Source organism: Camelina sativa, chromosome 8 (genome assembly GCF_000633955.1).
Source record: "Camelina sativa cultivar DH55 chromosome 8, Cs, whole genome shotgun sequence".
Lineage (NCBI taxonomy): Eukaryota > Viridiplantae > Streptophyta > Magnoliopsida > Brassicales > Brassicaceae > Camelina > Camelina sativa.
In genome coordinates, this window is record NC_025692.1 from 22,877,530 (window position 1) to 22,893,969 (window position 16,440).

The 16,440-nt window shown below is 33.5% G+C and overlaps 3 protein-coding genes and 3 pseudogenes across 8 annotated transcripts in view; 2 read left to right on the plus strand and 4 right to left on the minus strand.

Moving 5' to 3' along the window:
* Positions 1-2,245, minus strand: part of LOC104707997 (G-box-binding factor 2-like) — a 4,650-nt gene extending 2,405 nt beyond the window's left edge. For 2 of the 6 annotated variants that reach the window (XM_010424471.2, XM_010424469.2), the window contains exons 1-5: positions 2,099-2,245; positions 1,567-1,662; positions 1,415-1,462; positions 1,213-1,308; positions 1,026-1,106 (exon numbers count right to left, since the gene is read on the minus strand). In XM_010424471.2, the coding sequence (XP_010422773.1) occupies positions 1,026-1,106; positions 1,213-1,308; positions 1,415-1,462; positions 1,567-1,635 (294 nt within the window). In that variant the 5' untranslated portion in view covers positions 1,636-1,662; positions 2,099-2,245. Of the gene's footprint in view, positions 1-6; positions 66-163; positions 304-379; positions 444-511; positions 561-648; positions 813-889; positions 932-1,025; positions 1,107-1,212; positions 1,309-1,414; positions 1,463-1,566; positions 1,663-2,098 lie in introns of all 6 variants that reach the window. The other 4 variants (XM_019228881.1, XM_019228880.1, XM_010424472.2 and 1 more) reach the window with 4 other exon arrangements.
* LOC104707999 lies at positions 5,988-7,872 on the plus strand (annotated as a pseudogene).
* LOC104708000 lies at positions 8,637-10,013 on the minus strand. Its single transcript, XM_010424474.1, has one exon. It carries the CDS (start codon positions 9,670-9,672, stop codon positions 8,731-8,733), a length of 942 nt encoding a protein of 313 aa, XP_010422776.1. The 5' UTR covers positions 9,673-10,013; the 3' UTR covers positions 8,637-8,730.
* LOC104708001 (protein CURVATURE THYLAKOID 1A, chloroplastic-like) lies at positions 11,294-12,554 on the plus strand. Its single transcript, XM_010424475.1, has 5 exons — positions 11,294-11,545; positions 11,800-11,900; positions 11,992-12,099; positions 12,186-12,257; positions 12,354-12,554. Exons 1-5 carry the CDS (start codon positions 11,389-11,391, stop codon positions 12,417-12,419), a joined length of 504 nt encoding a protein of 167 aa, XP_010422777.1. The 5' UTR covers positions 11,294-11,388; the 3' UTR covers positions 12,420-12,554.
* Positions 12,464-14,611, minus strand: LOC104709836 (annotated as a pseudogene).
* The window catches only part of LOC104709837, a 2,277-nt pseudogene continuing 2,015 nt past the window's right edge, over positions 16,179-16,440 (minus strand).

Consider the following 16,440-nt stretch of genomic DNA (forward strand, 5'->3'; position numbering starts at 1 on the left):
CTTGACCTTCGAGCAGATTCTCGGTTTGACTGTTTTCTCTTCTCTCGTTTAACCTCTTTTTCATTCTGCAGATAAACACACCACTCTACCAATAAACAAACAAACAAAAAGAGAATGCCAAGAATAAAACGAGTTCATTGAGAGAGGTGCAAGAATAGTATACCCATGGCTGTGGGATACCGTTCATGCCACCAGAGTTTTGAAAATCCATTGCTGTGGGCATAACAGGAGTCCCCATGGTCACATCAGCTTTCTCATTTTCACCTCTAAGGGGAGGACTGGTCTGAGATGAAGGTTTTTCACCTACCAAGAACAAGAAGCCATTAAGCTTTTAAGTAGTTGCAATTACTTGTGTTGTGTTCTTTTCAGGAAAAAATACCTGTGCTTGGTGATCTTTCTCGTCTTCTTTTCCTCTTAGATTGTTCTCCCTGTGATAAAACAGACTGCTATAAATTAAGAACTTCAACCGAGAAAGATTAGTAAGTTCAGAGTAGAAAGAAAGACTGCATACCCCAGTTGTATTACCATCACTACCATTGCTCGAACCATCATTCTCGGAGCTAGTAATATCAAGACCACGTTAAGAGTCTATCTATAATGAACCCCAAGTCTCTTTGAATAAGAAAGAGTTGAGTTAGTTTGACAAACCTCTGAGAACTCCTGTGTTCACTGCTGCTATGTCCAGTACTCCCAACTTTGTTATTGCTTATTGACATTGCAAGTCCATCGAATTCTTTGAGTTTTTTCATGAACCCATGGTCCGTGTTTCCAGGGGAGTTAGATGGAGCATCCATGGCCAAAGGAGTTGTAACCTGCAAATATATATAGTCTCGTATTCATATCCATCACAACTTTTGGCGACCATTCACACAGAACAAAAGTGACTTACACCAGGTGTTGCTTGAGAAACAGGACCTTGTGGTTGTGAGCCCTGGTCAAGAGAGAAAACTCAAATCAGTAAAAATAGTCTGATTCAAACCTTTGTTTGATAAAGTAACAAATCAAAAGAAGAAGGGGGTGATTACCATTTGAACACCAGGATGAGCATAAACACCACCAGGAGGACAAAATGGTGGATATGGTGCCCCATAAGGAGCCATCATTGGCTAAGAACAATTAAGCAAAAATCAGACTCAAATAAAAAAATAATTCTAAATGCATATACTTTTAAGTTTTAAGTACATCCATTCAACAAATTTAAATTATTAGTACCGATGGAGAAGCCCACATATAAGGGGGTGGAGCATGACCAGTTGCCACATTTGAGTTGTAATATTGTGGTATAGCAACCCTAGATCCATAATATGCCTACAGTACCATGAGAAAAACAAGCTATATCATTCTGAAAAAAATGGCAGGCTAATGACCACAATCCATAAAGGACGAGTTTCAAACAAAGGTCAAAGCAAATCACCTGCATAGCAGCCCAGTCATGATGATACACATGAACATTGCTCTGCTCCTGTATTATATATACCAAGAAGAACAGAACAACAATTAAAACAAATGATTCTCATACACAAATGTTAACTAAACCAATCAGTTTCAATTTGATTCATGACTTACAGTTACAGGAGCAGCTTGCGTTGGCTTATCAGCAGAGTTTGTGAGGTTTCCTTCTTCGTTGCTACCCATTATCCCTCAATGCAGAGTAGTGTAACACTGACACAGTAACATAAAACATAACTAGATCTTTTAGATGTTCCTGTGTAAAACATACAAATCTAAAGGAACAGTAGATTTACATATACACTTAGATCTTGCAGTTTCGGACATCAAACGATAAGTTAAAATTGCGACAAACAATTATTCTTATGATAGAGAGATCTAATTAAAATTATCAAGTACAGAGCATCACTGTATCTACCAATAATAAAAATTCAAACTTTGAGTTCAATTTTTCGCGGGGGTTCTCAGATTTTTCTGAGTCAACAACTTTCAACAAATAGTAGAAATCTAATTCAACTCTTTCCTAGAAATTTTTTTCGTCGGTTACAAATTTTCTCGAGAAAACAACAGAGCTGATTACAAATTACCTCTAGAAACAATACAGTAAAATTCGTTAAATACAAAAGAAACCAAAAATCCAAAAACCTACCTGATGGAGTTTGAGGGTAAACAATTCGAATTGCTCTTAAAAAAAAAAAATTCGCTTCTCTCTCTCTCTAACTCGAAAGAATGGTTTTCTCTCTCTAGAACCAGAGTTCGGTAAAGAAGAGAGAGAGAGAGGAAGGCGAAACTGAAGAGAAAAAAAAAAGAGAGAGAGAGGAAGGGGAGCGCCAAGAGGCTGAAGCACACGTCACCGTACACGTGTCATCATCTTGAAAGGTTTGTAAAGGGAACGCATATGCTGAGCTGGCCATCCTAGATCTGCGCTGGACATTTTTTAAAAAATATTGCCTTAAAAGAACGATTGGTACACGTAGTCATAATCCCTACCGTTCATCTAGAGATGTCTACGTAGTCTTTACGTGCTGCTGATTTTATTCCTTTTTTATAAATAATAAATACCAAAATTAAACCATAATGTATAATTCCTTTGGGTTCCATGGATGACGAAACGTGGACTACGAATTCGTTTTTACTTTTTACCCAATTAGTTAAATCTAGATCGTGATCGACGGCTTATATTCGTTTCATCTAACGGTCAGAATGTTTTTTAAATTTTTACCAAAAATTAGAGTAGGGACCACTCTAGGGATCTACTGAGTTGTGTCGGCCGTTAGTGGTTTTGCAGCTGACGTGTCCCACTGAATAAGGAATACAGTTGTGGTCCCTACGGACAACGTGGGATTCGACGCCAGCTCATATTTTTTAATTTTTAATTTTCTCTTGAAATCTTTAAAAAAAGAAAAAAAAATTATTGACCATGACTCGTTTATCGCCACGTTGGATCCATCCAATTGAAAATGGTTAACCAAAAAAATTCTAATCTTATCCTACTATATTAATGTTGAAGTACAAATGTGAAACTAATTTTTGAATATATAAAAAATTATATTTAATTAAGTATTATTCTGCGGAAAATCGCGACTAAACTTTTTTCTATAAAAATTTGTAATAATTTATTTTGTTATAATGTTATTTATAATAATTTGTGATTAAAAATTTATTGCTTATATAATAATTTTTGTATTTTAAAAATGTTTATTGAAAACCTGTCAATAAAACATTTGCATGTAATGAATAAAATTATTTAAACATTTGTGAAATCTTTGTTATAGTTGTGAAGTAAGTAAAAAAATATAACTAATGTGTAAAAAAAAATTTATCTGTTAGTTTTTTTAAGTACAAATTAGTTTTGATTATAACAGATTTTTTTTACTTTTCTACAATTTATTTTATTTGACGTTTCCCCTATTTTCGTTTTTTAATTAAAATTATTTAATTAATTATTTAATCTTAATTAAGTTTTTCTAATGGCAATTGAATGTAACTTTTACATATTTTAGGAATAGTTTTATATTTGTACTTCCCAATTAATATAGTAGGATTACCATTAGAAAATTTTAGTTAAGCTTAATTAATTAATTTAAATAAATATAATTAATTAAAAAAATAAAAAATACTCACAGATTAAATATTAAAAAATCTAAAAAAATAAAAATAAAAATATATTCTCTCTCTAATAAATTATGGACGAAATTAGTAAATACTCCCTCTGTCTCCTAATAGATTGATGTTCTAAGATATATTTTTGTCCCACAAATATTGATGTTTTACCACTTTTTAGTTAATTAATATTAAACTTTTGTAAATTTCAAGAAGTGATCATTAAGAAAATTTGAAAATCTGAATAGTCATTGGTTTATATATATATAATACTTTTTTAATAAGAAAACATTATTGTATTTAAAATTAATAATCATTATTTCTTAATTTGTGTAAAATCTCTCAAACATCAATCTTTGTGGAACAGATGTAGTATATATTTTTTTAAAAAATATAAACCTATTAGAATTTTAAAAACTAAGATTTTTATATCCATGTATACAATATAATTATTTTTAATAACTAAATTCGAAGATTTTGTTAAGATTTCAAATTATGATTCTCCTATCATCTTTATTTTATTTTATTTACAAATTGTTTGGAATTTTCATATAATACTTATGAGTTATGATTGCAGAATTTTTTCTGCATATGTTGTGATTTGAAATTTTTAACAACGAAGATATATTACCCAATCTATGAAAATGTGTGTTTTAATTTCCAGATTGGCCGGTTGGTAAAACTAAATTTAAATAGATGATAAATTAATAATTTTTATTTGCTCACAATTAAAATATTAAAATTATTATTTTATATTTTACAAAATAATGATACAAATACAACAAACAAACAATATAAAACTGTAATAATATGTCAAAAATAAAATACTATAATATTCTAAAATAATTAGTATTCAAATAGACTAATATATTTACAGAATAATTAAAAATAAATATTATCCCAAACAAAATATTTCTTTAAAAAAAATGTAACAATAACTTTTATTATTATATTATAATTTTTTTTAAATGTTGATACGTGCTTTAAGCACGAGATATCTCCTAGTTGGGAGATTAGTTGAGATTAATCTATGTCGTTTAAATCCGTAAAGATACAGATAATCTTCTTTATATCATCATCAAATCTGAGGTTGAAAGATTTAATTAGGCATGGTCAAAATAGTCGGATCCAAAGATCTGAGACGAATTATATTTAAAATTTTAAAATATCCAAATTTCAAATCTCTAAATCCGAAAACTTGAATCCGATCTAGACCCAAATCTGAACGAATATCTGAATATACTCATATTACAGATATCTAATAGTAATGTATTAGTAATAGAGAAATACCTACTTATTATCATAAACAAATAGTATTTAACACATTAAAATATTTAAAAATAATTTTTAGAATTTTTTTTTAGGTTTGGGTTCTCAATTTCACATTTAGGATATAGTTTTGAAGGGTAGGGTTTAGTATTTGTATTTAGGATTTAATTTTGAAAGATTAATTGGTGATATTTTTGGAAATTTATAGATGTTGTGCTAAGTTTGTTTTTGAGAATTTCCCTTAGTAATATTTATATTTGTAATAATGTGAATGCCCAAATATTTATATTTAAACTATTTTTTTAGTAAATTTGGGTAAAAATACTTTTAAATTTTTCGATAATTTGGATATTTTTGAATAATTTAGATAAATTTAGATTTTAAAATTTTGAGTTTCATGGAATTTAGGTAATCCAAATCCGAATCTGAAATACCCAAACCCGAAATCTATAAATACTCAGGACCAGTGTTATACCTTTAAATCCAAAAATTTGGAATATCCGAGAATCCGAACAGCGATCCGAACCGTGAGGCCTAAGATTTAATCTGAATTCAAATCTGCATACTGATAAAAGTTTAATTATTTTATAAAATGATTTATTGGTCTTGTTTCCCTGATTGAATTTCAAGACAAATCCGACAAGGTGACGTGTTCTTGAGGACAAATACTAGCGGGAGCCACTTGATGCGTACAGGTTTAGACTCGATCCAAGACATAATTAGTTTTACGTCGATACCCTCCTTTATTGGGTTTTATTGGGCCTTTATTGGGTTATTGTTCGGATACCCAAATTAAGAAGAGTAGAAGATCGTTCCTTTTTCTTAAACAAAAAACATTTGAACCTTCTTTCACATGATGATTGATATGTTCTTGACTAGTGAGACCTACGCTTAATAAAGGAAGACTGGAACTAGTCAGGCAGGATCCTCACGCACGCCTCACGGGAAGCATTTCTCTTGTATAGATACGCCTATATTACGACAGTGATTGTCCCGGATTGATAAACCCAATACAAAATATATTAGGGATAGTGGGCTTTATTTATCTTTTTTGGGACTTAAAGGGACTTCATGGTCACCATCTTCTTCTTCTTTTTTCCTGGTACTTTTTCTCTTGTATATATAGCAAACACATACACGTACTTAAAGTCACGGACCGACAGGAATCATATAGCACCAAATATCTCATCCTCACTCTCACATACAAACACACATTTTGTTCACACACAGAAAGACATGGCTTCCAGTTTAAAAAGAAGAATAGCTTTCTCTCTTCTTGTCTTGATTATTGTGATGCTTTATGGGCATAACAAAGCTTATTCAAGATGTGATTTCGAAGCAATTTTCAACTTTGGAGACTCGAATTCAGACACTGGTGGCTTTTGGGCTGCTTTTCCGGCTCAATCCGGTCCATGGGGAATGACTTATTTCAAGAAACCGGCCGGTCGTGCTTCAGACGGTCGTCTTATCATTGATTTTCTAGGTAACGACTATTAAGACCAGTTCTATGTAATATGTATACGTAGAGTGTGTATATGCAAATTGCAATATAAGATATATTAAAAACAGAAAATTGTACAGTTTAGAATCCAAACTAAGATATTTTAAAAATCATTATACTTATATTTTTTTTTATTTCCAACCAAATCTATTTTACTAATATTAGCCGGAAATGATCATGCTAATTATAGATTTATAGGACTAAACGTAATGTTTTGAACAAACAAACAAAAAAGACTAAACGTACTGTTATTTTTCTTTTAGCCAAATCTCTTGGAATGCCTTTCCTTAGCCCATATCTGCAATCTATTGGATCGGATTTTCGGCACGGTGCAAACTTTGCGACGTTAGCATCCACGGTTCTCTTACCAAACACGTCGTTATTTGTCTCTGGAATAAGCCCATTCTCACTCGCTATTCAGCTGAATCAGATGAAACAGTTCAAGGTTAAAGTCGACGAGTCACATTCTTTAGACCAACCAGGTATATATATGTCTAAAAACGATTTGTGAAAAGAATGATGAATCTAATAAAGCAACTGAGGTAAATTCTTTATGTTATAGGTTTGAAGATCTTACCGTCTAGGAATGTTTTCGGAAAATCTCTATACACGTTTTATATTGGTCAAAACGATTTCACATCCAATTTAGCGAGTATTGGAGTTGATAGAGTGAAACAATATCTTCCACAAGTCATAGGCCAAATTGCTGGAACAATTAAGGTACCAAACTGCAAACACCTTAAGGTTTTGGTTTATACGTACATATTATATCCACTAAGCTATGGTATGTTGTTGCTTATAGGAGATATATGGAATAGGTGGTCGGACATTTTTGGTTTTGAACTTAGCCCCAGTTGGATGTTACCCGGCGATTTTAACCGGTTGAACTCATACCGTTTCGGATTTAGACAAATTTGGATGTCTCATTTCTGTAAACAACGCCGTCAAATATTACAACGAGTTATTGAATAAGACATTATCCGAGACCAGAGCCGAACTGAAAAACGCTACTGTCATTTACTTAGACACTCACAAGATATTGCTCGACCTCTTTCAACACCCCAAATCCTACGGTACGTTTATGTCATAACTTGTTTCGTTTAGTTATCCTTAAACCGATGAAATTCAGTTTTTAATACTTTACTACTTAAACCGAATCTTTTGTTTTGTTATCATGTCAAAAGGTATGAAATATGGTATTAAAGCTTGTTGTGGATACGGTGGGCGTCCGTACAATTTTGATCAGAAGTTATTTTGTGGCAACACCAAAGTGATTGGGAATTTTTCTGCGACGGCCAAAGCTTGCCGTGATCCACACAATTACGTGAGTTGGGATGGAATTCACGCGACGGAGGCCGCAAACCACCACATTTCTATGGCCATTCTCGACGGTTCGATATCATATCCTCCATTCACACTCATTAACCTATGCCCGCCTTAATAGTGACATATGTGTACTAGTTGCTAATTGTTTAGATGTGAGTTTTGTAAGCTAGCCACCAACTAAGCATATTGTGAGTTTGTGACAAACAAAATTATATATGATAATATAAGAATATGTTTAAAAAATGTGTAATATGCTTTACAGATCGATTGTTCTCCTAATCATTTGATTCTCCTTAATTTATTGAATTGATTAATTAGTGAACTAATGACATTTCTTAGTCACCTTTTTCGTGCGTACTGAATTATATAAATCTTTTTAAAGTGTAAGTGACGACTGATCCTCTATCTTGTTGTGCCATATATATTAATTATAAGAACATTACTGAATCAAATACCACATATTATTTATTGATAAGTATTCAAGTATTACAGTCCATTTTTGTTTGACTAATCCATTCGTCAATTACTATTCAAATATGAGTTCCATCATTGTTAGATAAGATAACCCTTTGAAATTAATTATTGATACTACGACGTACGTAATGACAGGCTAATTAGCAAAAATAATTGGCTCGATCTAATATATATCTACATCCGTTTCAATTATGTGGGTCTTCGATTTAGGAACGAATTAACAGTGATGATCATATAATACACCAATGTTAACACTGATATTACCAAACTATACTAATATATATTTACTGACATTTCATGTTTTGTACTCCCATCCATGTACAAATTTGAAGTGTAAATGTTTTACGTTTTGAATGCTTCATTCACAATATACCAACCAAATAGTAAGCAATTAGCTGCGTAGTTTAAACATTTATGAATTGCATATTGCCCCCTCCATACTAAGAACTTAGAAGAGCAATGGAGTGCAAAAAACGACGAACAGTTTACGCATGCAAAAGAGAAAACGGGAAGAAGTTCAAAAGTAAACAAACTTGAAAAAATGAATGTAACTCACTTACTGTACATATAAGCCAGAAACTACAAAATTCAAAAAGGTAAAAAAAAAATCAAGGTATATTAGAAGAAGAAGGAAGATCTTCATGATATTCCAAACATGGCTGAGTTCTCACCATCGTCGCCGACGGCATTCTACTCCGACCAATCCAAACATTTCCGATCGTCTCACTCTTCTCCGACTCTCTCTCCATCTCTCTTAACCTCTTCTTCTTAACCAACTTCACCACAACAACAATCACCACTACAGCGATAACCGAAACTCCAATCCCGGTTAATACAAACCACCACCAATTCCTCCTACTCACCTCCGGTTCGTGTTTCGGTTTAGGTTTCCCGTTTAGAACCACGAGTGCGTAATGCCCATGAGTATTCGTAGCGGCACATTCGTAGTCCCGTATCGTACTGCTAAAACTAGAAAACGACCCATTGTCTCCGAAGGCGATGCATTTCATTTCTCTACGATCACGAGAGGCGTAAGGGTCGAATTTGATCACGATCGGATCGTCTCTCTTGATCGAAAGATTCAGGTTCTTGAGATCATTCGTATTGGTCGCGTCGTAACCGGTAAATCCAATAACCGGAGAAACAAACGAGTAATTATCAGCTAACCGGAAATAAACCGACGAAGAGTGATTACCGAAACTCTCGTAGACAAAAGCTATTCTCTTAGCGTACGGCGTCGTTTTAACCATCGGAGGAATCAAAACTCCACTAAAGTTTGTTCCCTTTCTCCAGAACACACTGTTACGGACCGTAACAACCGATGCTTTGATGTCGGAAAGATTTGACGGGAGTGAGATCGCGTATAACGAGCCTGTGTGTCTTCTTTTAGTACTAGTAGTGGCACGAGCCGCGTATGAACGGATCAGATCGTCCAAATCTCCAATGCTGTTGTTGTTGGCGCACTGAACAATGGAATGTAAATTAGAGATGACGCAGAAGACGAAGACGATGATGATGAGACCAAGATTTGTATTGATCGTAGATCCCATTGCCAAGAGAACAAAATCAAGAACGACGATGATGAAGGAGACCCAAATGAGGTTTGGTGTTCTTCATCAGATATGAAAATTATATAACTAAAATGAGCTTTTGATCAAAGATTGTGATCCAGGTCGATTAGAACCAAAGTGGAAGAAGCATGATTGAGATTTGGAAACATGATTGAGATTGAGATTGAGGTTGAGGTTGTGGTTGTGATGAGGGAATATAATTAAGCACATACGCAACAACACACTTAAAAAGGGAGTATAATAAAATGTAACAGCTGCATGAATAATATGGATTTGATGAATGTGTATGGTTCTGATTAAAAAAAAATATATTAGAGAAATTAAAAGAGAGAGACCGTACTTTAGATATTCAAAACTCTAAAGAAAAAAGGGGAGAGAAAGTTGGGTTTGAGCTGTATTAATGGTGGATGTTTTTTTTCGGTTTTTTTTTTTTTTTTCTGTATTAGAAAGAAAGTTTTGTTTTTAAATTAAGAAAAGGTTACAAAATAACTTTGACGTTGGAGCTTTTTTTTTTCTTTAACCAATTTTTTTTTTTTTTATAATGGAGAATGGATTGGAGATGATATAGAAGATATCGGCTATGATTTGTAATATGCGGATGACGTAATGATCATGCAATTTCTTTGGGTTTTTACGATCACGTATAATATTGACTATTGAGTTTTGTTCAACATGTTCTATAACGTTAAAGAGAAAAGTAATAATATTAATCTTGCTATTTAAATTTTATTTATTTTCCTTAATTAAAACGTATTTTTATTCTAGTTAAGTGGTAAAACACTAATAATATTGACATAAATGGTAAAACACTAAATACTGGCATAAATCGCTATATTATATTGCATGCTTATTTCAAAAACAAAAACTCATATCCCACATTTTATTTTAAAAAATATAGAGATAGCGAACTGTTTGTCATTTTTCTTTTCGCATGCCAACACTTGCTAGATGAATGAACACGTATCTTCAATCTTCATGAGTATATATTAATCACACGAAAACTACCAAATACGATTAAACAAATTTCAACTATTTGGTTAAATAACAGGAGAAATGGAGTAATGGTTTAGTAGTTGAAAGCGCCAGCGAAGTATAAGGGTGGAAGAGCTGTACCATCATCACTCCATTTTTAAGTGGGTTTGTTAATTTATTTCTTTTGCCACAACTCTTTACTAATCAAAAAGAAGTTTGAGTTTCTTCATTTATGGTCAACTAGTTTATAAAAGAAGAATTGTGTTTATAGTTAAACAAATCTTTAAAGTTCCTTGTTCGAATTCCTTCTTTTAGTTAATCTCGTATCATCCTCGTAACTACCTTATTATACTAGTTTAGAGTGACATAAAAATCAAAAGATTTTGCATTATTTTCCATGTTTCCTCACTTAGAAAAAAGAAAACGAAAAGACAACAAAAACGATTGGTTTTAAAAAGAAGCCTACATAGTAGATGGGCCTAAAACAGGCCTTATAAACCCCACAGAGACTCTCCTATTCTATAAACACCACTGAGTTGGATTTCTAAAGATAAGAGGAGTAACCAATAAGAACGCGAGAAGCTTCCACGTGTCACTCCACAGAATCTTGTTTAGTAAAAAAAGCGCAGCACCAAAAAACTCAACAGAGAAGAAGACTGTGAGAGAGAGAGAAGTAGACAGAAGAAGAAGAAGAAGAAGAAGAAGTTCTCTGGGCGTGCTTCGATGGCGATATCAGTAGCAGCAGCAGCTTCGTCCTCTGTGGCAGTGATTGCTCCACGTGTCCCTGCCGTATCCACCCGATGCTCCGCCGTCCCTTACCTTCCTCCTCCTCGCTCCTTTGGCCGATCCTCCTTCACCGTTCCGTTGAAGCTTGCTTCAGGTGACGGATTTATATACTTGACAATCTCTCTTTCTAGGTTTAAATCCCGTGAAATCGTCACAAATTGCCTGAAATTAGAATATTCCGACCCGGAATTGATTTTTTTTAGCGATGCCGCGGTTCGGTATAGAACCGGTTTAATAGATCCGGTTTAGATGGTTAAAGCTACACACTACAATCAGAATCAAGTGGGTTTTATTGTTTAAAATTCACGAATTTAAATCAAAACAATTGGTTCTCCGGTTCAATTGCAGGGAATGGTGGTTTGCACAAGGTTGAATTGATGAAGACGAGAGCTTCTTCAGACGAGACCTCCATCGACACCAACGAACTCATCACAGACTTGAAGGAAAAGGTGAGCCATCATTTATCGAAGAAACAACCGAGTTGGTATGGGTTTTGTGTTATGTTATGTTTTGATTGGTGTTATGTTTTTTTGGTTGCAGTGGGATGGTCTTGAGAACAAGTCGACTGTGCTTCTTTATGGAGGAGGAGCCATTGTTGCTGTTTGGTTATCTTCCATTGTTGTTGGTGCCATCAACTCTGTTCCTCTGGTAACTACAATCTTTAAATAACCCTTAGATAAAGTGTAATGAGTTTGAGTTTAAGTGTTTAACTGATGTTTCTTTGTGTGTTGTAGCTTCCAAAAGTTATGGAACTTGTCGGTCTCGGGTACACTGGATGGTTTGTCTACAGATACCTTCTCTTCAAGGTAACATACTTGTTTTTGTTTTTTCTTCTTCTTCTTCGAATTCTTATAATCTTTAAAGCAGCAGTGATCTGACATGAAATGATCATCTCGTTACAGTCAAGCAGAAAGGAACTGGCTGAGGATATTGATTCCTTGAAGAAGAAGATTGCAGGAAGCGAATAGATTCATTTAATAAACAAGCTTTGTTTTTGTGAAGGTTTTCTTTCTTTCATGTAACATCGTTATTATACAATTGTCTCTGTTTCAACATTGTTGTGTATCCGCAGCAGCATCTTATGGATTTTTAATGCCATTAAACCAATAGAAAAGGAATACAGTTAAAAAAGATTGAGATAATATATATGGTTGGTTGGTTCTAAAGGCGGATGGAGAGGTCAGCTCGGAGATGAAGAACATCATTGATGAAGTAGGGGCAATTCTTAGCTAAGAAGGCATCCCATGGCATCAAAAGCAAGTTTCTGGATCCAGAAGCTTTACCTTTGGTGAAGCTATAGTTTCCTTTGAATTTTTTCTCAAATTCCAAAGTTGGGCTTAACCTCACTGAGAATTCGTAGTCCACGCTCAGACTCGCCGACCCTGTTTCTCGCATCCAAAACAGTGGAAGGCACCTAGTGGCTCCATGTTGCGGTGAGCTGCGAGAACGAATTCTTGTCCTCCTAAGGGAAACGTTTGAGATGGTATCCAGCTTGATGGACGGATGCTTTCACATTCTTTGCGTTTTAAGTCCAAGTAAACGATGCATTGGTGCCGAGGAACCTCGAATTCCATAATTTTGATGGGTCTGTATATGTAGGCTCGTTCAGCAAACCGGGATGCGGGTTGTTCATGGGCTAGAAGGCGTCGAGGGTCCAACGATTCTGCTTTGAACAAGAGAGCTTCAAGGACTAGCTTTGATGCGACACAAGGTGTGAAGTCGTTTGAGGTCAAGATTTGCTTGAGTTTGCCACATGTCATGTGAGGGAAACGGATGTAGCGAGCGAGATGAGATCCTAGTATCTCTTGGCGTTCTTCTGGAACTGAGTAATGCGCTTTTGCCCATCTCAAGACAAATTCGTATAAAAGGTCTTCAGATAAAACCTCTAGGCCGTCACACGCTAGTATTGCCTCGATACCTACTAACGGCAAAGCCATCAACTCCTCCATTGGAATCCCATTTACACCCTTAGAATGTGAGGATGATTCTTGTATGCTTTGAGAGCCTAATAATAAGAGAGAAGCGTGCTTTAATAAATTCTTGTAGCGAGAGGCGATGAACTGCCTTGCAGCATTTGTTAAAGGCTTTACTGAATCAGCCATTAGCAAACTCGAAGGAAGATCAAGAAGACGCAATGCAGAGTCTAATGTCATAGGCATTTTGAGAAGCAACTGGCTACAATACTTCATGCACGAAGCAACCTCAAACTTGTCGGCCACGATTACAACATCTAGCAAAGCATGTGGTGCCGTGGCTGATACTGAATTGCTATACATGAAATTCAAGAGCTCCATCACAGCAGTTTCTTCTGCAATTTGCATTAAATCGATCTCCAAATTATTTTTCAAAAATATTACCACACCAAACAGATAAATTTGATTCTCAAGTATTCAATAACAACAATACCAGAAGCATCTATTTTTAAGGTCATGTGTTTTTGCTCCGACTCAAGCATTCCATTAGAGAATATCTGAACAAAAAAAATTCATGAATCAAAACTGTCTCAAGCACTGTTCAAATAATTGATATATAATATAATTTCATTAGCAATGTATAAAAAAAATGTTAAGTAGACTAATAAAATAATAATACCTTGTAGAAAAATGGGCTTTTGGCTGCCAATATGGCAGAACTTATATGTAATTCTCTAACGCTTACAACCGAAGGCTTATTATAATCATTCTCATCTTCACCACCTAAACACCATTGAATCATCAACTTTTCCAAAAGAGCTAATTAATTAAGTAAGAACATAATATGTTCTTGGTCAGCCATTACCAATGCATCGTCATGTTTGTTGTTGTTGTTATTCTCATAATTCGTTTCACACGAGTTCCTGTTCAAATCAGACTCCACGTGACTTGTAGCAACCGAAAGTCAAGATATCGTACTTAAAACCAAACCAAAGACAACCAAAAATTTGACAAAATCCAAAAAATATAATACATATATACTATATTTATAACCAAAATTTAAAATAGCCATTGGTGTCTTCTCTTTTGCGTTTGCGATCCCTAACCAAGTCGACGACACTACTAGAAGAGCTAACCTCACCGCTGCCACTAGTGATCTCGATCCGAAGAAGACGGTCGGAAAAGTTAACGTTGTTGCAAGCAAACCCAAAATCCCCATCGGAGGAGACCGAGAGATCCGAACTCATCTTTAATAAATAACGTAGAGCTAGAGCAGATGTGCAAGAGATGTTTATAGATTTAACAAAGAGTTTGCAAGTTTTTTAAATGATCCGAATTTAAAAAAATGTAAAAACAGAAGTGAACAATTCAACGTCGCGCGCGTCCACCGTAATCTCGCGTTCGCATTTAGCCAGTAAACAATACATATATATATATATATATATATATAATGTTTACAATTATCATTATACATCAAAATAGTTAATAGAATATAAAATACCATTATGGGTTAACTTTTTTCTTTCTTTTTTTTTAATCTAGATTAGTATATGAATTTATGGGTTTTAGGGGTTTTGACTTTTTTGTAATAATCACTACAAGGTCTTTAATGTTAGTTTATTATTTGATTAATGAAATTGAGAGCTTTTTTTATTTTTTTTAAAAAAAATATTTTGTATTTTTAATATTAGTCTATCATCCATTGATTTTGAAGTTATTACCTTATCTGGATATGGGAGGAGTTAACATAAACAAAAGAAAAATTTAGATGATTTCCAAATTTTTATTACTTACTTCTGATTTTTTGTTTTTTTTGTCATATACTCACATCTAATTTATTAATTAACATTATCATATGAACTTCTTATTTTTAGGGGTTTTAAACTTTGTAATTAATAGAAAATCTTTTATGTTTGGCGTATTCGAAACTTTATGATTTGATTAATGAAGTTGAAAGTTTATTCTTTTATCTTTTTAGTTTTGATATTCGTCGATCATTAATTCAACAATTTTGAAGTTATTATTTATCTTAGATATTAGGATATATATATATATATATATATATATATATAAAATCAGCATTTTCACAAATTTACGTATTCTATCCAAAAATACAGATTAATCCCGCAAAATCAAATGTAATATACAATATAACTCATCTCCATCATCAACGTTAAATTTAAATTTTTACTAAATAATATATCGAATTGAAATTCTCGCAAATCTACTTCTAGAAATTAAAAAAAATGTAATGTATATGATTGTTCTTGACTATATGATTATATTTTGTATTATCCTGACTTTGTATAATTGATCTTATTTTTTAAAAAAATAGAGAGTTAAATTGCAAAAAAAAAGGTAAAATAGAAGATATTTTTGCAGAAAATATTAAATTTAATTAATCTGGCTATATGTATTATCAACTATCTCTATTAATAATGTAATGGACGACATAATAGTATAACATTTTTGTGTATAATACGAGAATAGTTCTTTAAATATGTTTATGGTAGAGTTTTGAAGCATTGAAACTTTTTTTTTTTTGTTCATCCATTCAATGTTTTTTTTATAAAAAAAAATATTCCATTTAATTTTAGTATTTCTTTATGAAACAATACTGTAACCTAATTAATCGGAAAAATATTGCATGTTTTTCTTGACATAATTGTTGATCGATCAACAATGAAAATGAGAAAAAAGGATATTTTTGGACAACAAACACCAACTTGGGTCGTAAGAAGTGGCTCTTAACACTCTAACGATTCCACTTGGAAATCATACCGTAATTACACAACAACAACAAACAGATCAATATTAGAGAGAACGATCGTCGCCGCGAGGTAAGAAAATGTTGGAGACGAAGTCTTGGAATCTAGAAGAGTAAATCTTAGGATGAACGGTCGAGATTGAGTTTGAGTTATGTTGGATGGATTTGTAACAATGTTCTATGCGTTTCTTCATACCATAGTCTTGAAACGTGTCCACGATCCCTATATACAAAAGGACGTCGTACCATTCTTCTTCTCCCGTCTCTCTCGTCACTCGCCGTGCCCTCGCCGGAATCTTCATCCCAAAA

Bases quoted from the DNA above. Each gene is read 5' to 3' on its own strand.
- LOC104708000 (XM_010424474.1), bottom strand. From the start codon at position 9,672: ATGGGATCTACGATCAATACAAATCTTGGTCTCATCATCATCGTCTTC.
- LOC104708001 (XM_010424475.1), top strand. From the start codon at position 11,389: ATGGCGATATCAGTAGCAGCAGCAGCTTCGTCCTCTGTGGCAGTGATT. The intron at 11,546-11,799 runs GTGACGGATTTA...GTTCAATTGCAG, and splicing joins TCCGTTGAAGCTTGCTTCAG to GGAATGGTGGTTTGCACAAG. The intron at 12,258-12,353 runs GTAACATACTTG...ATCTCGTTACAG, and splicing joins ACAGATACCTTCTCTTCAAG to TCAAGCAGAAAGGAACTGGC.